The 25,067-nt window shown below is 41.1% G+C and overlaps 1 protein-coding gene across 2 annotated transcripts in view; it reads left to right on the top strand.

The window, feature by feature from the left end:
* The first annotated feature begins 648 nt into the window (after window positions 1-648).
* The window catches only part of NOSTRIN (nitric oxide synthase trafficking), a 62,659-nt gene continuing 38,240 nt past the window's right edge, over window positions 649-25,067 (top strand). The window contains exons 1-3 of one of the 2 annotated variants that reach the window (XM_032755466.2): window positions 650-960; window positions 9,931-10,016; window positions 23,338-23,421. In XM_032755466.2, the coding sequence (XP_032611357.1) occupies window positions 934-960; window positions 9,931-10,016; window positions 23,338-23,421 (197 nt within the window). In that variant the 5' untranslated portion in view covers window positions 650-933. Of the gene's footprint in view, window positions 961-9,930; window positions 10,017-23,337; window positions 23,422-25,067 lie in introns of both variants that reach the window. The other variant, XM_032755467.2, reaches the window with a different exon arrangement.

The following is a 25,067-nucleotide window of genomic DNA, read 5'->3' as shown; positions in this document are numbered from 1 at the left end:
TGGCTGTCATACATCAATAGGCCATTCATTGGAAATCTAATGATTGGCAACTGGGACCACAGGTACAGAGAATGCAATAGAACTCAAGCTGTGGTTGAGTTCTTGTTCTGTCTATCCTTTTGAGTGATGAAAAATGAGGCCAAATCTAGGCAATTTTTTCTTTACATTGAAAGCTTAGCCTCTTGATCCTGTTGGGGCTGGAGCGAGTGTGGAGTTAGGCTCAGAGAAGTGGTTAATGTACACTTTGCTCCTGATAGCTGTTTCTGAACATTCCATAGTTATAGTTCTATAGGTATAGGTTCCTAGTTGTTTGGTATCTGGCCCTGTGGGATTTAGGGGGTGGGGGAATATGGGCTTGGTATTTGAGAGCTGGGTAAAGGAGGTGGTGGGGGAGTTGGGCTCTGGATTTGTTGGTTTGCGTATTAAAGGCGTGCTCACAGGCCAGTTGTTTGCTCTCTCTAGGAATTAGCTAACCCTCAGAGAGGCAGTCTCTCTCCAAGTCCATGAGGACCCAAAAGGTCAAAGCATCATACAATACAGAAAATAAAAAGCATGATTAATACTGCAGGCTGAGAGGATATGTGTTCCTGCACTGTCAGACCGAGCGCCAGAATTATTGGAGACATGTTGCAGCTTCTCTGCCGTCTCTCAATGTTACGCTGTTCAGGACTCGGGATCCTGCCCTCCGAGGGTTTACAGAAGTCATTCTCACTATCTCACCCTGGCTCTCTTGACCCAGAGCAGTTCTTTACTTTCTCAGGAAACAAATGGGATGAAAGTCCAGGGCTGGGACTTCCTCCTTGGTATGTTTGACAAGGACTGACGTACTCTAGGCCTTTTGAATCCCGGAAGTCCAGGACACACCCAACCTTGATTACAGTGTCCAGAATGCTGGAGCGTAGGTGAAAGGACAAAAGCCAGACACATTTCAACATGAGGGACCCACTGACAGATTGTCCGGTGAGTAGCTCAGTGTGGTTTGTGTGCCTGCGTGTGAGGAGGGTGGAGGGTGGATTTGTATATTAATGGATTTTAACTTAAGAAATTTGAGACACTCAGAAACCAAACACATTTAGATATTGGCTGTGGTACAAAAGTTTGTGGTTTTTCTTTGGTTCAGTTTAAAAACAGAGCTTTTTCTAGGAAATGACAGGGCAGGTAATTGTCATCTTTCCTTCTCATATTCTTGGGAGAAGTTTTGAGTGAGTAAAGCCTCATATTTGGATCCAGATGGTGGCTGTTTGGAAAACATTCTTAAGACATATACCCATGGTGCCAACATCGTGTGTCGAGTGGATACAGAAACACACAGAATGTCTGCAGCCAATTTTTGGCTCTGAGAATAAAGTGAGGGAGGAGAGTTTTTGTGCTTTTTCGCCCTCATTTTTTTTGAGTCAAGGATCACAATTTCTGCAGGAGGAAGGATAGACTCCCCCCTCTGCCTGGCCTGCAGTGGTTCTCAGACTGGTTTAGCAGCATGTTTGTTCCATGTTTGTTCATTTTGGTAGTGTTTGGAGCACTACCAAAAATATAAGTTTGGACATTGTGAGGTCACTGGCAGCAATAGCAGAGATGTAATTTAGGAAATAAGAAGCAACTAAAATAAAGGGGGGAATATGCTTACTTTGAAAATAAAGTAATTAAGGAGGGTCAGTGTTTTATCCCAACACATGGGGCTGAAAAGCTAAGATTGGTGACATCGTAAGCAAGAAGTTGCAGTCATCCTTCACGTATTGATAACACAAACTGTGGGGCGGCAGATAAATGGGCACTGAGATAAAGCCATAAAGAAAAAGATCAGCAGAGGATTATTGATTTCCTTTTTGTTTATTCAATGGATAAGAAAAGCACATGGTTGGAAAAGATGGAACTATAGTTACTATTGCAGAAAATCAGGTGAGCTAAATAAGATGAACTCATAAATGACTAGTAATTTTAATAATGACAACATAGTAGCCAATTCTGCCCAATTTTCCTTTTTTTAATACAAAAATAATTTGTGCTTAATGTAGAAACAAATTCCAATGATATGGTTATATATAGATTTTTAAGAGTGAAACTTCCCCCTTTAATTACTTCAATCTCAGTCTTCTCTCCACTGTTAATTATGAATAATTTTTAAAAAGTCTTTTATCATTTATTTGTCTCTCCTTGAGGTTGCTCCCTTACTAAACTGTTAAATCCTCTCCTGTCTCAACACTCCTACCTTGATGTTTTTGTGTAGGAGTGGTAGGCCAGGACAGGGATGGGGTAAGTGGCAGCAAAATCTTGGCACTAATAGTAACCAAAGAAGAAAATTAACACCAGGGGAAGGGTGCAATGGCCAGAAGACAGGGAAATGGAGGGCAGCTTTAATTAAGTTTAAAAAGAGAAGAAGAAATAAATCCATAAAAAAGAAACTGAAGGCCTAACATCCTTTTTGTAGGCAGCAAAGTCAGTCTTCAGATGTGGAGAAATGTTTTCTTTCAGCAGTCCCCAAGGCAACCCATAACCACACTTCTGTGTCCGCTTAAAGCTCCACTCCCTGGCATGCTGAATAGTTCCTTGTGCTATGCTGGGCCAAGGACTCCTGTCCTTGTCTAAGACTTTGAAGGTCATCTGTATGGGCTCATTGCCACCAAAAGTATCCGGGAGTCATGGGGAGGGCGGATATCCCTTCAGCCTGGGTTTCCAAACCCTCTAAAGTCGCAGAACATTTATTTATTTGCAATTGTTTCATCTTAATCAAGTGTTCAAGTTGATTTCCTGGCACATTCTTAGCTTGTACTTGGGGAACAATGCTATGTGAAGATGAATCTGCAGTTTGGGAACAAAGTAAGACAAGGAAATGGATGGTAAATGAGTGCCTCATGAAACACTTAGGTAGTTTTATAAAAGAACCCAAAGCTTTAACCACCTGCAAAATGTCCCCTTCCATGAGTCCCTAGAGTTGCACAGAGCACAATTCATAAAGTCTTAGCTTAGCTACTGTTCTTAACTGGGCCCACACCAATGTACCCATGTATGGAACTCAGTGGGTTGCATGAACTTCAGTGAAAAAAAATCTCTGTTTGTATTAATTTCTAACAAAAATTTAGAATTTTATTCAATCCAGAATATAGGCAACAAGCCCCAATACTACTAGTAATATCTGTGTAGTGTCTGTGACTTTGTAACCAATAAAAATCAGAAATTTTATAATAACATTACAGTTGCTGCACATATCTAGAAATATTTACATTCAACCTGACTTCAAAATGTTGGTAATACTTAAGATATATAATTTAGCATGTTAATAAAAAAGCACATAATATCATAATTTTAAAAATACACTCTAAAAATATGTAATTCATTTCCTTTGTAACCCTATGCTACTTAAAAATGTTATTCTGAATCAAATAGGTTTCATGAGACTACAAAAAGAGCTCGTGGTACGAAAAAATTTAAAAATCTCTTTTAAATCAAGCTCTAATGGGCAAAATAGACTGATAGCTGGGCCTTTCAACCTCAAAGAGCCAGGTCAGTGTTTCAGTTCAAATTGTCACCAGGGTGGCATAAGATTACCTAAATGCTGTGTAGGATTAATCTTGAGAGTGTCAGAACTTATTTGAAGAAGATATCTTTAAGATATCTTTAAAGTTCTGTTTTTGACAAGGAAAAGAATTGGCTCTGGGCCTTGATGCTTCATTGCCTATGAAGGTTTAGGTTTAGCTCTTAAACCTAAAAATATGTCTAGGGATCTCATCTTCAAATCCATGTGAAAGAAAGGCAAGGAAGTAGGATCCAATTATCTCCAAAGGAAAGAATCCGATCGTAAGAAAGTATTAATAGCACCTTCCTATCAATCACATAGAAATCAAGTACAAGTAACAAGCTCTAGCCAAATTTTTGCTTTTTACACACTCATACAGTATCCAGGAAGCGGTCTGTCAAAGCAAGTCTTCTGGGCTCCCCACAGTCAGCCCCTCCCCTCATGTCATCGGCCATTGAAATGGCACCAGGCTGCTCCTCAGGTTGGTAACCTGGCTCAGAGGCCAACCTGAGCTTCCCATCTTGGTGGCTTAGCCTGGATACCAGACAATGACTGTCACTAACTCAGATAGTGTCGGTGCCATGGTCCGTAGCTCCTGGGAGAATCTGACTCACTGCAAAAATACAGAAGGAGGCTGCATATGGCATGGGTGTCATGTGGCCCACAGCCTCCCCAGTGTGCATCAGTGAGATGTGTAACATGCCATTCCACATTTCTTGGACCTCTGTTTCCTCATTTGTAAAGTAAAAGGAGGAAAGGATGGAGTAGACTATGCTCTTTAATGTTCCATATCCCATAATCTATGATAGTCTGCCACAGGGATTCCAAATACTACACAGATGGTGAACAAGTACATGGAATCCCTTCAGAGAGGGGCAGTGCTTTGAAACATCGCCCCCAGTGAATCAGAACTCACATGATATCAGTAGCACAGTGCCTGGCATAGTAAAGGCATCCAGCAAAGTTCATTGTGTTAAATTTAAGTGGAATATCATGGTTTCTTTAACACTGTGAGGATCATCACTAATCAAAAAAAATTCTTCTGTACTAGCATCAATAAAAATAAATTTTTCTATAACTTTTTCTAGAACTAAATTTAACCCTCTTAATCATTCAAGCAGAAAGAGCAGGTAGGCCAAGCTTGAATAGGCCCTTTATAATCTTTACAGGTCACCTGTCTAAACATTTCATGTGCTGATTGGCTGGATTACTAAATGTTTTTTGTAATGCCTATATTTATCAACAGAATTTGCTTACAAATGCTGGGAAGAAACATTTTCCTAATGGCTGAATGGGAAATGTCTGTGTAGACCAGTTGTCTATTTGAGAAGGGGTTATTATTTTTTTAGGGGCTCAGGAAGATCCCAGGTATTCCACTACCAGACTGAAATCCCTTTATCAGGGGAGAAAAATCTCATAATGTTTTTTTCCTAATAATTGATGATCCCCAGGAGAAGCAGCATATTAATATAAATTCATATGGAGATGTAGAATTAATAGTAGATTATTCTCTGGAATGAATATTTGATAGGGGGTTAGGATATTTAAAAGCACAATGGGTAGGAAAAGAACACCAAAATTTGCCTTCCACCTGACTGCCCTTCTTCTCAGCAAGCCCTTCTTCTTGTGCTGGTTAATGACATTAAGAAGACAGCTGTATTGCACATAACACTTAAAGGCTACTATAACTTGGAGTAAACTTAATGGGATTATACAGATTAGCCATTTATAAATGTATTTGTTTCTGATGGATTCTCTAATTGATTTTCATACCTAACATTTCTAATCACATCTCTGTCTCTAACTAATTAGGTTATCCTTATTTCTTTGGGCCTTAACTGTAAATAAGGGAATTAGACTTTGGTGGCTTGCAAACTGTGCTCCATGGAACCCTTTCAGAGTCCTCTCTGGTGGGTGGGAGTGTGGTGAGGTAGGAGTGAGACAACTAAATCTAAAGTCAAGTGATTTCACCCCCACAAAGCAGGTATGTTCCAAGATTTTCTGAACACACACACACACATACACACACACAGAGAGAGAGAGAGAGAACTATATGGTGTCTGGAAGTCTGCTGTAGCATTTAAGTGGGTCTGCTTTTCACAGTTTTTGTCTCCAAGTCTGAGTAAATGATACATAATGAAAAGTACAGAATCATTAATTCTAAATAAGGGTTTAGGCTGGGATAATGAAAATATTCTTAGCAAATCTTTTATTTATTGACGTCACCTTTATCTCAATCTGGATCAAGGTTTCTTGGGGAATTTTTGGTGCATAGTATATAGGATCAAAGGTAAAGATTCTCTCCATTGCTGTTATAAGCACATCTCTTATCTGATCGCTAAATTAACAACAAGTATGAAGACCTTCTCAACTTGCGTGTGCCTGGGCATACTGGAGTTTGAGGTTTGAGGGTGGGTTACAGGTGTACCTGAGACACAAATCCTCTGCACCCTTGAATTAGCAGAGTATGGCTGGGAGCAAGGTACGAGGCAAAGCCATGAGCCAGTTCCCTCTTCCTGGAACAATTTTGTCCATTTACCACACTCTTCCAGTACAAATATTTGCTATGTGCACCATTTTGGGAAAAAAGTTAGAAAGTACTGGTCTATGAAATGACAGAAAATCATCTTCCAAAGTCTAGACCTGGTAGCCCAAGGGTCAGTGGAAGCCATAGACTGTACTTTGTTCCAGCAGCCCCTTACTTTAAGAGGTTGAGTGTGAATGCCTTTGCCACAGGCTTCACCACTGCCACTGAAGGCAATTGAGTTTTCAATCACTGGCTTATAAACTTTCAGCATGGCCTAGTCTCCTAAAACTAGTTCCCTTGAGACAGTATTTAAAAATGTGTCTTAGGGAGTTTTGATGGCTTGATAAGTTTAGGAAATGCAGCAGCCCCTGTAACACAAGCACATAGAAAAATTCTCAACTGGTTCTACTCATTTCCACATTGGTTACGAGCAGAGTTTTCTCTACATGCCCCCATCCCACACTTGATGTCCAGGGTCCCTTATTCTCTCCTATAGGTAACTTCTATGTGCAGACTATCCTCTAGTGATGGTGAACTGGTAGGGGCCTTTCCCTTAGGACATTTCATCTCAGAGTCCCTTCCTTTCACTCCTGCTTCCCCTAATGGGGGTTCTTTTTCTCCTTCCCACTCTAAATCCCTCGAATCCATCTCTCTGCTTTCTTTTCTCCCATCCTCAGCCCCAGCTTTATAGTGTGTTTGAGAGCAGAAGAATTTACTCCGTAAGCATGCATCCAGGTCTTTCTCTCTTGCACACGGCCCCATGGCTTTTTGTTGAGTCTTTGTTTCTGCTTTGCTGTGGGCTGGAGAGAAGTCAATAAGACAATACATAAAGATCCACAGCTTAATACTGTGAGATATTTCTAAATAAATCAAATAAGAAAGCCATAGGACCTATAAAGAAAATCATAAAATTTTATTGAAGATAAAATAAAATTTGAACAAATGCAAAAACTTACTATGTCCTTGGATAGAAAGTCTAACCACCATTAAAAAGTCAATTTTCCCAAATTGATATATGTATGTAATACAATTCCAATTAGGATCCCAACAGGGATTTAAAAAGAAATGTAATTAGACAAATGTTCATATGTTAGAATAAATGCCTCAGAATAGCCAAATAAATTATGAAAAGAAAAAAATAGTTGTTTAAAGAGAGAGCAGAAGCAAAGTATTACTATCTCTATAACTTAGGTAGTGAGTACATAATGTGTATTATTATTTTCTGTATCATTATGTGTGAAACATAAAAGTTTTCATAATTCAAAGCAAAAAGACCCTGTATGAGTTAGAATTATGTTCAGCTGCATATTAGAAAAACCCCAAATACATATGTCTTTAAAAAACAACATTGTATTTTTCTTACACATAAAATAAATCCAAAAGTAGAGAGTTGACGGCTCGTGTGGTGTCCTTCACAGCCATCAGGGACCCAGGCTGTTTTTCTCTTTCCACTCCATGACCTTAATACATTATGTCCAATCTCAATACCACTTTATGGCTTTGGCCTTCATTTTCAAGTCCAGAAGGAAGAAAAGGGGGCAAACAAGCCTTTACTGAAACCTCATACAAAACCTTCCCTCACATCTCCTTGGATAGCTTTCAGTCACATGGTTATACATCTAAGGGTGAGGGAGGCTGAGAAATGACCTTATTTCAGGAGCGTGTACCCCACTAAACATTTAGGCATTTTCTTCTTATAACACTGAAGTGTGTTTCATGGGGTGCTATTAGGTGTTATAGAAGAAAACAAAAGGCTTAGGGAGGAATCTAGTGAAAATGTTTAGGTAACATAGGAGTAAACAAAGAGGCTAAACACGTTTCTTTACTGCAGGCCTTCTCACAATTTGAAAATACTCCCTTAAACTTTCCCAGTGTGCCTGTAAGGGGAGGAAGGAGGCCTTAATAGTATCAGACCATTCATATATGGCAAGTTAGAGTTTTATTGGAAATAAAAATTAGAAAGCTTGATTGCCAAATAGTGATTTTACTTTCATGACTCTGACAGGATTATTTCTCCTTCATGAGAGAGGCTACAAAGTGGAACCTCACTACAAGTGTGTTTTGTTTACACCGTAGAGAGTTTTTTAATTTGTGAATTGTTTGCTACCATTAAAAAAAAAAATCATGTTTCGGATGCAAATCCTGATTTCAGCTTTTTTGGACAAAGTAGGAGATCTGGCTTTCCTGGGCCACATTCCAGGTGGCAGTGATGGGCCAGAATGGTTCTAGCAGCTCATGGTCCCCACCCTCCTCCTCACTCATTCAGGTGCCTGACTGGTGCCAGCAGCCACAGGATTTTGCAAACTCTGCTTTAGAAATTAACAATTTCCTCATTAAAGCTTTGCACCCTCACTACTCTCCTTGTGTCCCAAGCAGTTTCAAGGAAGTGGTTTGCAAATATTAATATACATCTACCAAGTCCTATCATAGCTTTCTTTTTTTTTTATTATTATACTTTAGGTTTTAGGGTACATGTGCACAATGTGCAGGTTTGTTACATATGTATCCATGTGCCATGTTGGTGTGCTGCACCCATTAACTCGTCATTTAGCATTAGGTATATCTCCTAATGCTGTCCCTATCATAGCTTTCTGTGTTAAATTCACAGGAAAGTTAAACTACTGCATAAAGGTAAATGGATATGGTAAGACTGTTCCTGTATCCTAGGTGTTGGTTTGTTCCATCCCCAAAGGTAGGGACCTGGATTAGCTCATTTCTTTAGGTCTTTCCTCCTCTGTCACCCTATGTCCTTAGTTTGATACTCTGCTAGCACCACATACCAAGTGCTTTGTTGACTGAATGGCTTTCTGGGCCCTGAGGGGGTGTGTGTTTGTGAATGTGCCTGCTGCAATAGGAGGCACTCAGTAAATGTGAATTTCCTTCCTTTTTCCCTTCTCAATATGGTGCCCAACTGAATGCTGGCGATATTTGAACACTGGAATAGGCTGGCTCATTGTATGAGCAAAGAACAGCACAGCCCTCCATCCATACTGAATCTGGGTCCTCTTATGTAAAATCTCATTTTGAAAAATGCAATCTGCTGTTGCACCTCCCAGATGGAAACTATGAGAGAGTGTGTCTGGGATATTCCATCATCTAATTCACTTGCTCTGTGTCAGAAAAAGCTGCAGAATCAATTGACATTTAGCTTCTCTGTTTGGGTACTTAAAATCTATTGTCATCAATGTCTACATTTATAGTTTCCAGGAAGACATTGTGGAGTTGTAAATCAAATGACAAAAACTTTTACTGGAAATTCTTGTGTCTGCAGGATAAATTCAAATATACATGATTATAAAGGGTAATTAATAAATTTATAATGTTTTGGTTTAACCAGAATGTTCAACTCATTATGATAACATTTTTCTTACTGGAATTAAATGAGACAGAGAGAGGACTAGGACAAAGTTTTCTTACCAGGTTATTTACTGACAGTTTCATATCTCAGACAAGAAAGGCTCACTCTAATGGCTCACGGTTTGTCATGAGCCCCAGAAATATTATTTTGAAGTTTATATGTGCAGGAGGGGACATAAAACAGTTATGTGGTTTCCTTCAGAATGTATTTTTTTGTCCTTCCTGGGAACAATAGGGGTGACAGGAAACCAGACTCCAAATGCACCCCACTGCTGAATTGTTCACATTTGACCAAGGGGAGAAACATCAGCTTTATTTTTGAAAAGTTCTCCAGGGTCTTTCATATCCAGGCAGAAGAGACTTCATCTTTATTTTAAGAACTCATCCAAAAGGTGTGCATGCCTGTAGCTGCATGATCCTTTATAATGACAGTCATGGTTATAGTAGTTTTCTGAATTTATAGGTGCTCTATCTTCGGAGTTGCTCGTAATCTTCCTGTTCATTGTTTTTTGTTGTTATTGTTCTTGTTTTTCAGTATAATAAAGTATACAAGAACCTAAAAGAGTTTTCTCAAAATGGAGAGAATTTCTGCAAACAAGTCACATCTGTTCTTCAGCAAAGGTACAAAATGCACGTTTGCAATAAATGGTTCTTACTCTTTAGTTGCGGCAAGTGATATGACTGGAGGAGTGATTACAAGCTGTCCTACTTTCCAGAATGTGGTGTTATATTTTGGTACTCGAGAGATTGCTTGAAGAATGATTCTCCCCTATTGCACATTTATCAACTGGATGCCATAAAAATCAAGAAACAACAGGAAGTAATTCAGCTTAGGAAGGCTCAGTCAAGTCTCTTCTGATTCCTCAGACTGGGTTTATTACCGTCTCCTGGGGCCCACTGTTGGATCTGATGCATACTCTCATTATTGTACTTTTCACACCGACAGCAATTATTAGTTTACATTTTTCTCTCCCCTAGAAGGGCAGAGGCAGTCTTACTCATCATTGTATGCTGACCTCTTAGAGCCTGGCCTTTTGATTTCCTTAGTTACTGTCAGGTGCATGAATGAAAAGTCACCATTTTCAGCATCGTCTTCCTAATACTAGGTATGATCATGTGTAAAGCTGTTCACTGTGCTAAAATGAGCACATTTAACTCAGTTAAGAAAGTTATGAAAGCCCTGCTTGAAATGAGAAAACCCAAGGAGTGAATCTGGTTATAAGGGACCTTTTAGGCCTTTTCCCTACTTCTAGATAGCTCTGTAATAAGCAACTCTAAAGAGACCTTCAGAAGACTGTTTAAACCATTTCAAATTTAAAATAATGAATGTGTGCCATAAGACCAAAGATGCCATGGATTGATTGCATCCTGAATTAGTAGGTTGTAGGGGAGAAAACATAATTTCTTTTCTCTCCCTTTTCAAGTTCTTAGTTGAGATACTCTTCTGAAAACAAGTTAGATTAACAAAAGAAAAACAAGCAGAAACTTATTAACACATGCTATACCCATCACATGGGAGAGGCCCTAGTTCAAAAGTATTTCTCTCTCAAGGCAGTGGCTTAGGGGTCATGCTTAAATAGTATTTCACCAAAGAGCCAGAAATCCTAATAGGGACAAAGAAGATAGCATCTTTGGGCTTCCAAAAGGCAGGAAAACGTGGGAAGGTAAATATATGGGAAGAGTAAAGTCTGCTCCTAGATCCTCTGGCACCACTGTCTCTGAGCAGATAAGCAAGTGTTGCACTGTCTTTAGGTGGGAAAGGCATAGAGAGGGGCAGAGTGTGTCCCTTTGTTTTAACCTTTTTTAAACTCAACGGTCCCCAGCATTTTTGAGAGGAATATTTTGGTTTCCTTCAAGGTCAAGACAAAAGGAAAACATTAGCTTTATCAGCACCAAATAAATGAGGCCAAAGAAAGATATGAGAGAGCTCAAACAGACTTTTATAAAGAACAAAACCAGATTTGTCAAAAGGAGTCAAAAAGAGAAACATTTTAAATATGAAGTAACTTCTATCCTAACAGCCAAATTGCTCTGGTTCCATGACAGAGAAAGCGGGAGGTGCTATCTGAGAGGGAATTTCTTCTGTAAGAAAATATTGTTATCAGTCCCAAAGGAAATGATTTAAAATAAGACCCGTTATTCGTATGAATCCTATGAATCCTATGAATTCAACTCATTACCCAGATTAGAAAGCTACCTTCTGCCTGCAGAGCAGGAAGAATCTATGCATGTATCAGCCAGGCTATAACGTGGGTTGTAGTCATCTGGGCATTAATTATTTGGTGTCTGAGAGTTCCAAATTAGTGCCTGGTAGAGAGCTGTGAAGATAGAAGACAGGCAATTGATGATGCTTGCTGCTAAACAGACTCAACAGTGAACTGAAAAACTCTGAGGGAGTCTCTGCTTGAAGCCTGTCTCACTGTTTTTCTTTTTTCTAGATCACTCCATATCCCCACCTTGCCACCGACATCCACTTTCTTCATACAGTCAGAGCCTTCATTTCTTATTTTTGTTTTCTTGAAGTCTCTTCCTAGGGCTGCCATCTGCCCTGGACCTATTAATGTGTGAAACCCTCCATTCACTTATTCTAGAGTGACAAATATGTCCGGTGGGGAAGAAACACTTGGGTAGCTAAAGATATCTCCCCTCATAACTTTACATCCTTGTAGAGAAGAATTTAGAATTTGAACACCTCAAGAGTCTACTGGTTAGCAAAATTACAAGCACATTCCTGCATAAAAACAGTATAGTATGGGTACAAAGAACAGATCTAATATTTTACCTAGATCAAAAAAAATATGCTACATATTAGGTCATTTATGTAATAAGTGCTTTTCTGAACATTTTCTAAAGCTAAACGTTTACAATTGAATTATTTCCCTTTAGCCAAGAAGCCATTTTTAAAGTTGCTTTGTATTGATTCCTGGTAAATGTACATTTGCGGTGTCTCCCCATCTTGAGCTTTCAAGTTTCGTCCCGTTGCTCAGCTTTTAGATCATGTAGTTAACCTGAAGGATGCTTGTCCACACTAAAAGAGATGGCACTTGGGGAGAACTGTTTTCTACTGGACACAAATATTCTATTAATCTATGAATTTGTGGCACATTGTGTACTTTTAGACAGCATTTCTGTGTATTAGCAGGCAAAGATACAGGCCACTTCATTTCTGAGGGCTGGCTCATTTCTCTCCCACACAGTGATGTGATGCTGAGGTCACTCCCTCTTCCTAGTGTGTTTCAACTGAGTCAACAATTATGTTGGTTATGGTTATTAAACCATATCAACAAGGATGGATGGTCACAGCATGGCTGGGATTACATTTGCCTTGACTCTCCCCATTCTGTGAAGTCAGAAATTCCTCCTCTAGATATACATTGGATAGAAGGCAGATTCCCACCAGCTATCTAGAAATGAGCCTTGGCCTTATTTTCCTCTTAAAGGTGGGCTTATTGCATGTGAACCAATGGTAACTTTCCCTTGTATTAGAAAAATACCTGGAAAGCCATTACTCTTCAAAAGAAACTATCTTGTTACTTAAGGTTACAGACAAGTAATGGGAAACCCAATAAGACAAGTAAAATGATAGTCTTGGAATATATTCAGTAGGCATTTCCATTGAGGGTTGTGACAGACAATGATGAAGACAAATCTGTAGCCAGCATAATTTAAGATACAGTGAAGGAGGACATGAGGTTTTGAATGAGGGGTACCTGCCACCTAAAATGCATTCAGTAAATACTCGCAGACTGAATAAATAGATAAATAAATAAATGGGCTGGGTGCAGTGGCTCATGCATGTAATCCTAGCATTTTGGGAGGCCAAGATGGGAGGATTGTTTGAGGCCAGGAGTTTGAGACCAGCCTGCTCAACATAGCACAACCTATCTCTATTTTCATAAAAAAAAAATTTTTAATAAATGAAAGATAGTTAAGGGTATTTAAAAATTATTATACCTACATTATTAGAAGAAGGCCTTTATTGTCCTTGGAGGTGTGCATTTCCAGACCCCTTACTTAAGAGCTCCTGGAATGTGGTTCTGCTTGACAGAGTTCTGTATTAGCACTTGGATACCAGAGGCAGCACCACAATCAAGCTGCCAGGCCAGAGAATGTTTCCTTTCCAAACTCAGCTGCCCTCTTGCACTTATTCTAATTGGGTGGTGATAGAAAAGTACAGTTGTCACTAAAACACTCTTTTGCCTGGATATTCTGCAATTCATGGTCATGCTTAGCTTCTTTTATCCAATTAGCTACTGTAGCTTCTTTTTTTGCAGTAGCAAACAGATTTAGCCAGAGAAACATAGCAGCTCCTGCAATGCCTAATGCCAAAGTTATCAGGTTCACTTTAATACAATTACAGATCAGATTTAAAGAGACAAAGGTACATTCTCAGAAACACTTTGTGAGTGTTTGGCTTCCTGCATCGTCAGAGCTAATGTTTAAACAGGCTTTGACTGGAAAATCAATTGTTCCTCTGTAAAGGAGTTTAGGATCAGGTTTTCAAATGCCCAGAACTGCTGCTCTGGACATTAAAAAGAAAAGAATAAAAGAAGGAGGTATAGTTGGCCACTTGTTCAATCCATGATTCATTGCAGACACTGTCAACAAAGCAATAAAAAATTGAAATTAAATATTTGAAAAATCATCTTCTACTCTACCATTATCCTGGGTGACCTTAACTCCCACAGCTTTAGCTGTCTTGCATATTGATGATTTACAAATGTGCAGTACTAGGAACATGTCTCAACTGTACTTCAAACCATATATATCACAGTATATTGGACATTTCCACCTAGAAGTCCCATGGAACCACAAAGTCAATATGTCCAAAACAGGGTTTATCTGCTCTTCTCCAAAGCTGGTCCTCCTTCTGGGAACCACTGCCCAGCCAATCAAGCTCAATGCCTGGGACCATCCATATCCATGATTCTGTCCATCTCAACTCATGACCAAGACCGTATTTCTCTCTTTGAAACCCCTTTGATATCCACAGCTTTCTTTTTTTTTATGGCCTCTTCCACGGTTCTGGCAAAACTCTCTTAAACTATTCTGCCTTGAAGTGCTGCCTTATAGCCGTGGAGTTTGTATGCTGTACAAAGGCACATGGCTGAGTGGGATGAATGGAGGCAGAAATCTAATCCACTCTTACCCCTTAAGCCTTTTACTCTGACAGAGCTGTGCCCCTTTAGAGGACCCCGCTTCCAATCCAAGCAAAGTTATTTGAACTTGTGAGCTAGCTGAGGCCCTGTGCCTGTCTTTAATGCACCTTTCACTCTGTAGCCATGACCCTGTTTAAGATGCTTCAAAGACTCCTATGACCTTTAGTATAAAATTTAGCCCTCATCATTTTATAAAAGGGCCTTTGAGAGCTGAGCTCTGCCTTCTTGTTTACTTTGTCTCTTTCCATCTCCCCGTGATCCCTGCCTCTCTCCTTACTGAGCCACTTGCAATCCCACCCCACTTGCACCCCACTCACACTCCTGCATCACCACCACCACACATGGGTCCCTGTATTTGCACAGGCTGTACCACCTGCCTGGTAGATGTTTCATCACCTTCATTGCCTGGCTCCATTCAACACATTCTTTAAGATCCAGTAATCCCACTGTGGCAGGCCTTCCTTAACTCCAGTCTCCAGTCTCAAAAAAATGTTCCTCAGTTCTATGTGCAGAATTAGTGCTTGCATCTACTGTAGCTCTTACACCCTGCACTGTAATTCTCTGTTCACTTGCCTGTCTCCTTCCCTAGAGGCTGAACTCCTTGAGGGTTTTTGTGTCCCACGTGACTAGCGTGGGCTTGGCACAGAGTAGGCATTCAATAGATGCTCACGGAGTAAATAAAGGCACTAATGTATGAGTGAGTCTGTGCCTTAAAGGCACTCATAACGTTAAAGAAGATCAAGTTAGGCTATTTTTGAGGAGTCATAAGTGAGTATGTCAAAAACACTTACTGGCATAATATGTAGCATATTATTCTGAACAAAAGCTAGAAAAAAAAATAAAATCACAGGAGAGACCATTTATTCAGTACAACCCATAGACCAGCCACTGTGTTAAATGTGTCTCATACTTGATCTCTTTAATTATCTCACAACCCACAGCATACATACTTCCCTCCATTTCTGATTTACAGATGGGGATATGGAAAAGATGATACATTTGGATTCCTATGCAGCTCAACCCAGGCTCAGTGCCAGGGTATCCCCAAGTGGATAGGCAGTTTTGGGCACTGCCGTGGGTGACCCAACATGCTCAGGGGCTCCTGGTTCAGCCTCCTTTGCAGAATCTTAGGGCCCTCTATGGAAAGGGACAGGAGCAGTCATGAAGCCCAGTGGCTTTCAAACCTTATAGCTCAAGGGGTTTGTGGAGAGCCCGCAGGGGCTACCTCAGGGGGTGAGGAGGAGGTTAAGTGGGCAGGGCTCTGCTTCCTCCTCACTCCTCCCATTTAATCAGATCAACTTGACTGCTATTTATATGATACGGTGGGATTCTGTGTAAAATTTTGTTTCCCTGCTAAAAAGCTTTGAAAACTGCCTTTCTTGTCCACTTTACCTGAATTCCCTCACCACAGTACTCCCTGTCCTCCCCTACCCCACACACAAATGCACTAAGCTTGGGAATGAACACACACTTTAGGCTCTGAAGTTCTAGAGCTGCCATCACCCACGTTTTCCCTGGGCCAGAGTGAGCTGGGGCTCAGGGAGACTCCCAGACTAGACACTCAAGAAGGGCATCATTCAGGTCTTATCCTCCTGTTTCAGCATTTTTTATACTGTTCTTAGGAAGCGGAATTAAGACAATCGATAATGCTGCAGTGGGCTAGCAAGTGAGCCAGCCACTCCAATGACAGAGCTTCAATATGAAAATGTTTTTCAAGTTGCCAGTAATGAACTTTAAATACAATCTGTTTGTAAGAGGAGCTTGTGATGGTCTTTCAAAAGACATACCAATGAAGTTTGGATGGAAAATATCAGCATATCCACCCCCAAACCAGAAGCCCGTGCTGGTCCTAAGTAGGAACTTAAAAGATGGGTGATATCCCAACAGAAGCATTTGAGGTTACTAAAATTCCTTCTCAATTTATAATGAAGGGAGGACTCTGTCACCTGCTTCTTTCAAGCATGAGAAGGGCTTAGCCCTATTTTATTATTTTATGTTTTCTAGAGATGGGGGTCTCATTCTGCTGCTCAGGCTGGAGTGCAGTGGTGCAATTATAGCTCGCTGCAGCCTCAAACTCCTGTGCTCAGGAACTCCTCGCCTCAGCCTCTCAAGTAGCTAGGACTGCAGGTGTGTGCCACCACTCTGGGCTAATTTTAAACAAATTTTTTGTAGAAATGGGATCTTGATATGTTGCCTAGGCTGGTCTCAAACTCTTGGTCTCAATGATTCTCCCACCTCAGCCTCTGGAGTAGATGGGATTAGAGGTGCAAGTCACTGCTCCTGGTCTTAACTCCATTTTAATTAATTCCTCATAGACACAGGGGGCAACTATAGTTTGTTTTTTAAACTACTTTTCATTATCTTCGTTTTACAAAAGGAGGATAGTCTAAAATTGATTACATGGTCACATATTCTTACATTTTAATTAGTGCTTTATCTAAAATATTGAATCTGAAACCACGTATTTTCCATCTCTCTTTTCTTTCAAAAATATAATTTATTTTAAAATCTAAGTCAAACATTGGTCTTTGGCTTATCAATTGGCCTTCATTATTACTAATGAAAATATATTGACCAGCCTTGCCTGCTGAGAGAAAATTTGAATATAAATGGATTAAAAGTCAGTGCATGTCATTTCCTTGGTCCAGAACCTTTTTTTAGCGTATTAAAAAATTTTTTTTAATTTTTAATTTTTGTGGGTATATAGTAGGTGTATATATTTATAGGGCAGGGTCCAGAATCTTTAAAACCACTGGAATATTCTGAGATTGGGTTGCCTATCAAAATATATGTGCATCACCAATTTCACACAGGCCAAGACAATTGCTTGGAGAAGGCATTTTAAGTTGTATTAGCTCTGGTGGCAAGTAGAATGGAAAGAAAACAAATGGGGAAGGGCTAGAGAATTAAGCGCAATGTCTTTACAAGCTTGTTTCTGACTATTTTAATGCGGGAATGAAAATTTCACATCTCAATGTGAGATTAGCTCTGCTCTCTCTACTCCCCTTGCATGTGGTACTTTTTCAGCTTGAACCGAGATAAAGCACCTCCCTTTGAGAGATGAGAAGAAATCATTCTAAGTGGTGTGTGCCTTGCTGCCTCTGCCTTGGGAAAACACCCAGGTCATTTCATTTCTATTTAGCAGGAATCCTGAAAGGATACATATACTGCTTCATTAGACCGGAAGCATGGAAGAGCCATGGAAGTGTGCATGGAAAAGCATGGAAGTGTTTGTTTCCATTTGCAAACATTCTGACTTACAAAAATAACAGCTTTCTTCACGCTTGCCACTTGGAACATGGCTTCTTATAAAAGAGTGATTCTCTCAGGGGAAGAATTTAACCGTTAACATCTGTTGAGATAAAAGCCATTCAGGGCTAGAGGCCTGGGAGAGGTTTCGTTATAACTGTGCAGAAAGAGTGCACAGTGACACTGTCCCACACCCATCCTCCCCACCACATTTCATTTCCTTCTGTCTTGCAGAGTAATTTGCTCAGGTTCCCAAGATGGTCATTAGGATTTAAAATGCAAGAGTAGATGATTGCAGCCTGCTTGGCTTGGTTGATTTGAATGCTAGTTCTAAACCCTTCGGGGTCATCAATAAGTTGCAGGCAGAGAGAAAGGGTACAATCGTGCTGTTCAGAGAGGCAACGTCCAACTCACTCCAGCCCAAAGGGCTAGCTCGGCAACGTTTGCTGTCAGAGTCCCTATCCTTCCCACTTTGCCAGACCCTCAACATCCCCATTCCCTATCCCCCAAATGCCTTGCAACTGCGCAGATGCCTTTGGAACAGGCCCGGAAGCTCGTTATGTCTGCACCGAGGCTGCTGTGAATTGGGACTCCAGCTACTCAGCCTCCAGGAGCTGTGCTGATTCAGAACACTGCAATTAAAGGTGAAGTGAGAGGCGGTATCAATTTTTGAAAGCACTTTTGTTCCACTTCTCCCACAATTCTCCATCTGCAATCTCTTCCCCAAAACTTCAGAGGTAGGAAAGAGGTGTGGTTAAGCAGGCAGGTTCCCCAGCCAGACTGCCCAGGGCTGGAATCCAAGTCTGTCACCGTCACTTCCTTCCTGTGTACCCTCAGGCTAGTGACTGACCCAACTCTCTGTGCCTTGGTGTTCCATTCCATGAAATGGGTAGAGAGTATACCTGCCTCACAGGTTATCAGGGATTAAATGAGGAAATATACCTAAAACACTTAGAATGATGCCTGGCATGTTGTCAGTGCCCAGTAAGTGTTAGATGTTCCTGTTTCTTGCCTAGGGAGAACACAGGTCAAGCATCAGCATGTCACAAAGGTGACGCAACACCTTTGTCAGGAGACCACTGTTTGGACAGTCTCTTTATGTGTAATATACAGGAACTTTTAACCTGTATACCATGCTATAAACCCACAAATCTGCCCTGCTGAAGATATCTAAGGTACTTGTCTGTAAAGGGAAGACTCCCAACACAAGAAGTTCTGTATGGTAGTTGAACCTCTTTAGGCTGGTTTCCTACCATGCTCAAGAGAAAGCCGGCAGAAACACTGGGGCACAGGAGAAAAGCTGGCCAAAAAAAAAAAAAAGCCCCAAATCACCTCAAAGTGAACAAGGACCCCTTTTTCATACCACCAAAGCCCAACTTTTTTTTCCCCAAGTGGCATAAACTTAACAACATAAAGGAAAGCAGCACTTCTTTTTGGTGTCCTTTTTAGGTCTGCTTAGCCTCAGAGACACCTTGTACAGCCTGCAAGAACATTCTGAAAGTAGAATTGAATTCTGAGGAAGAGGCTGTGACTGACAGCGTTACCTTTCCTGTTAAAAACCATTCAGGATTGTTCTGGAGCGAACGGACAAGAAAACGGGATTCTTCCTCCCACACCATCCCCACCGCTGTGTATTCCTTCTGGATACACAATAATCATATTAGAAGAATTAATATTTATTAAGGATGATTTTTGTGCCTAGCACTGAGCTGAACATCATAAAAAGCATTATCCTAGTTAATGCTCTTTGTGCTGCTTCCAAGAAAGAATGCAATGCTGGAAAGAAAAGACCTAAAAAGCCCTCTGGTTAGCTTTCCTGGACTCAGAAGGGTTTATGTGTCTAGCTATTTCAAGTGCTTGACAGCAGTGTGCTCTAACATCGGGGCTGAGCACCCAAACCAGAGGGACTGCATCTAAACAGCTTGTTAATTTGTGAATTTACAGTTCTCAAAAGTGGTGAGGTGAGAACAAACCTATGGCAGAGACCAGTAAGAATTCCAACCAAGACCTGGTGGGAAGTCCATTCACTTATTCATTTCATTCATTCATTTGTGACATACATACTGAGTGCCTGTTATGTGCCAAGCACTCTTCTAGGCCTAGGGATACAGCAATGAACAAAGCCATTCTTGACCCTTATAAAACTGTTCACATCCGAGGGGTGTTCACCAGAGTAAACTAAATCATTATAATGTGATACAAGATACAGTAAGACACAAATAAAACTGTAAGGGGAGAGTGGCGAGGATCCTTTTTTAGATGGGGCAAACCTCTGAGGCAGTGATGTTCGAGCAGCTCCTGTTGGGGATGACACAAAGGAGAATACCATGTGGTTATGTAGCAGAAGCTCCCGGCAGAGGCCACAGCAAGTGCAAAGGCCCTGAGGCAGGATGGCAGTTGGCCACTGAGTAGGAGTAGAATCAGCCAAGTGGTGCCTGGCAGGAAGGGAAATCAGACAGGCTGCCAGAGTCAGATCATGCAGAGCTTTACAGGTCAGCAGCAATCATTCCAGACATTGAGCCCCTAGTAGACTTGGGCTCTCAACACATTTTAATTTTCATAAAACCCTCTTAAACTAGGTCATATAACTTCTTTTTAACAGTACCTGAAGCCACCCCCACTGAATGGTAGAGATCTCCTGGGGTTCCAGAGCCTCTGAGTTCAAGGGTGATGGTCTCTCCCAGCTGGCTGTTAACCAGCACTCTCTTTTTCTCTCCTCTCCATCAACTGGGACATATTCCTAGAGCAATCTATTTTTAAGTGCAATGAGATATTTATTGACTGGCTTCATTGTCTCAAAATACTTGCCTTAGCTTTTCCTTATGCCTGGGCAAATTCTGACACCAAATGGTTGTTTTCTGCAGCTAGGCCTTAGCATATACCCTACAATGACTTTCTTACAAAAAGTGATAAAAACAACTTAAAGCACAGCTGTACTAAGAGAAAAAAATGAATAGTAATTTAGCAATAGATCAATAGCCCATCATTTCTGGATTTCATTTTATAGAAGAGGGCTGTCTTTCTTTGCTCAGTCTATGCCATGGAGTTAATTTATGTGAAAACATGCAGGTATTAGACTAGTTATTAGAGAGCTCTGCCCAAATGAAATAACATCATAAATAATTCTAAAAATAAAATAGATTAACAGACTGAAAAATAGAATGAAAACTCTTAGGGTCCATATTAAAAAGGAAAACATAATAGAAATTTAACTTAATTCCCTACATTTTTATTCTCTGTAGTCAAAAGTGATATGAAGATGCCCTCATTTTAGCTATAGATGGGCCTATAAATAGGACACGGTAAAAAAGGTTTAAGATGAGAGTGATTCAATCTATCCAAAAGAACCAAGGGGTTTGCTTTTGGAGGGCATGCCCGGACTTCCTACTGAGCCTTGTCCTGCAAAGAAAGTAATAGAAATTCATTTCCTAAATCTGGTGTTGGCTACCACTGCTGATTCCCATTAGAAAGTTACTGCTTGGGGGCCGGGCGCGGTGGCTCACGCTTGTAATCCTAGCACTTTGGGAGGCCGAGGTGGGTGGATCACGAGGTCAGGAGATCGAGACCACGGTGAAACCGCATCTCTAATAAAAATACAAAAAATTAGCTGGGCGTGGTGGCGGGCGCCTGTAGTCCCAGCTACTCGGAGAGGCTGAGGCGGGAGAATGGCGTGAACCCAGGAGGCGGAGCTTGCAGTGAGCTGAGATCGCGCCACTGCACTTCAGCCTGGGCGACAGAGCAAGACTCCGTCTCAAAAAAAACAAAAAAAGAAAGAAAAAAAGAAAGTTACTGCTTGGGGTTAATCCAATCATAATTTATTTTATTGCCAACTATTATAATCTAGAGCTAATCTCATTAGTGCTAATATCCCAAGGTCAGTAGGACAGTTTTCTCTTCCTTACTAGTTGTATTCATTTTGTTTTTGTTTGAGATGGAGTCTCACTCTGTCCCCCAGGCTACAGTGCAGTGGCATGATCTCGGCTCACTGCGACCGCCACCTCCTGGGTTCAAGCGATTCTCTTGCCTCAGCCTCCCGAATAGCTGGGACTACAGGCGCTTGCCGCCATGCCCTGCTAATTTTTTGTATTTTTAATAGAGATGAGGTTTCACTGTGTTAGCTAGGATGATCTCGATCTCCTGACCTTGTGATCCGCCTGCCTCGGCCTCCCAAAGTGCTAGGATTACAGGCGTGAGCTACTGCACCTGGCCAGTTGCATTAGTTTTTAGGGCCGTCATAACAAACTACCACAGACACAGCGGCTTAAACAACAGAAGTGTATTGTCTCACAGTTCTGGAGGCTGGCAGTCAGAGGTGCGTTCTGAGGGCTGTGAGGGAGAATTTGTTCCGTGCCTCTGTCCTGGCTTCTGATGATTTGCTGGCAATCTTTGGCATTCTTTGGCTTGTAGATGCACCACTCAGATCTATGCCTTCATGTTCACATGGTGTTTTCTCTGTGTACATGTCTGTTTATGTCCAAATTTTCCCTTTATATAAGGACACATCCATATAGGGTTTGGGCCCACCCTAATGACCTCATCTTAACTTGATCATCATCTGCAAAGACCCTATTCCCATATGAGGTCACATTCACAGGCACTGGGGAGTAGGACTTCAACTTCTTCCTGGGAGACACAATTCAACCCATTAGCATGATGTAAAAGGAGCTTAGTTAAAAACTCTTCCTTTGAGACGGGCACAGTGGCTCACGCCTGTAATCCCAGCACTTTGGGAGGCCTAGACGGGTGGATCACCTGAGGTCAGGAGTTTGAGACCAGCCTGACCACCATGCTGAAACCCCATTTCCACTAAAAATACAAAATCAACCAGGCATGGTGGCGTGTGCCTGTAATCTCAGCTACTTGAGAGGCTGAGACAAGAGCATCACTTGAACCTGGGAGGTGGAGGTTGCAGTGAGCCAAGATTGTGCCACTGCACTCCAGCCTGGGCAACAAGAGGGAAACTCCATCTCAAAACAAAAACAAAAACAAACCTCTGTCTTTTTAGGATCCTCTTGGATATCCTTCAGGATTATGCTTAAGGACAAGAGGATCCTTGTAGTGAACAAGTCATCTCTTCTTTATGTAGGCATTACATTTTCAGCCTGACCCCTCCTCCATGCATACATGTGCATATGTGTGCATCTGTGTGTGTGTCTGCTTGATTTCTAGCCAGCACGTCCTATTTTTTTTTTTTTTTTTTTTTTTTTTTTTTTTTGTGAGATGGAGACTTGCTTTGTTGCCCAGGCTGGAGTGCAATGGCACAATCACAGCTCACTGCAATATCCACCTCCCATGTTCAAGCGATTCTCGCACCTCAGTCTCCCAAGTAGCTGGGATTACAGGCGCCCGCCACCACGTCTGGCTAATTTTTGTATTTTTAGTAGAGACGGGGTTTCACCATGTTGGCTAGGCTGGTCTTGATCTCCTGGCCTCAAGTGATCTGCCTGCCTTGGCCTCCCAAAGTGCTGGGATTATAGGTGTGAGCCACTGCGCCCAGCCCAGCACATCCTATTTAACTAGTCCTTTTCTAACAGGGCAAACCTGGAAATTAGCTATGCCAAAGGACTGCAGAAACTGGCAAGCAAGCTGAGCAAAGCATTACAGAACACGAGAAAAAGGTAAGTATTGTGGCAGAGGTAAGGCAAAATCGTCCCTTTTTTTCATTTTTTTTTTTTTTTTCGAGACAGGGTCTTGCTCTGTTACCTGGGTTAGAGTGCAGTGGCACAATCACAGCTCACTGCACCCTCAATCCCCCAGGCTCAAGCGATCCTCCCATCCAGCCTCCCATATAGAGTAGCTGGGACCATGCCCTGCTAAATTTGTTTTTTGTTTTTTTTTTTTGAGACAAGGTCTTACTATGTTGCCCAGGCTGGTCTCGAACTCCTGGGCTCAAGTAATCCTCCTGCCTTGGCCTTCCAAAGTGCTGAGATTACATGTGTGGGCCACCACACCCAGCAAAATCATTCTTAAAAATAGTAAAAAGTGACATATGTTCCATTCCAGCTTCCTCTTCTAAACACGGCAAGTACATAACATCAAACGTGGCTTCCAGTTCTTGGGCACTTACTGTGTGCACACAGCGTGTTAATGCTTTACTGATACTCCCATTTAATCCTCCTAAGAACCCTTGAGAGGTCTTGTTATCCCTGTTTACAGATAAGGACTTGAGACTTGGAAAGTTCAAGATACTTCCCCCAATCACCCAGATCATGAGTTGCATAGCTGGATTCTTCCTCAGTGTTTTTGACTCCTAAGGCCACATTCATAATAGGCCTTGGTAATAATATTTAACTTGGGAAGTAGTGTTGTTAAAGTCAGATTGTCTGGGAGTCAGGAAGTGTGAATCCTATGTTTATTCTATGACCTTTGACAAGTAACCTGGTTTCTGTGTGCCTTTATTTCTTCTTCTGTTGGACAGAGTAATAATATGTGCTCTATTGTGTGTGCATAGGCATATTAAATGAGATCGTGTGTGTGAAGAGCTTAGCACATTAGGCGCTGAAAGGTGTTGGTTCACATTCTTTTCAATATATTGCAGCACTAAGAATGAAGTAGATTGCTTTATTAGGGGGAGAGAAGAAAGATATTGGTATACCAAAAATAGTTCATTCATGGTAATTTGCTACAAAGATTCTTGACTAATGCATGCAGACATGCCCTTGAACTGGCAGTGCCATTGTAGAGGTCTCTTTTGATGATGAAAGAGATAAGGAGGGGAAAGGAAAAAAAGAAGTCTTCTGGAGCTCAAATTTCCACTCTTCTTTAGGCATCAGCCATAATAACAAATGGTGGCTGTGAAAGTGCTCTTTTAGCTTAATTTTTATTTTTAGGACAGTATTTTAGTAGACTACAGTGAAGCCAGTATAGCACAGTGGTTGAGTATAGATAGACTGCCCAGGTTTAAATTCTAACTCTACCACTTACCAGGTGAGTGACCTAGGACAATTTATCTTACCTCTCAAGATCTCTTTAAAATAAAAGTAAAGCCTGTCTCTTATGGTTGCTGTGAGAATTAAGTGTGGTAATACAAGAAGTGTGCTTAGCAGAGTACCTGGCAGGGAACGAAAGCTCTGTGAATGTCCATTATGTTTTTGATTCGAATTGCCTCCTAAGGAATGAGAGGTATAGGGGTGTAGGGGTGTGTGTATTGGGTTGCAGCTCTGGCATCCAGCAGAATACTACCAAAGAGTTGGCAGATCCAGAATGTTAGGCCACCTGGGATTATTAGTACAGTATTTAACAGTAAACATTAGTGAATTTTTAT

The sequence above is a fragment of the Hylobates moloch genome, unplaced genomic scaffold (genome assembly GCF_009828535.3).
Source record: "Hylobates moloch isolate HMO894 unplaced genomic scaffold, HMol_V3 SCAFFOLD_1, whole genome shotgun sequence".
NCBI lineage: Eukaryota > Metazoa > Chordata > Mammalia > Primates > Hylobatidae > Hylobates > Hylobates moloch.
Note: the sequence above shows the minus strand (reverse complement) of the source record. Positions and strands in the feature narration are given on the sequence as shown.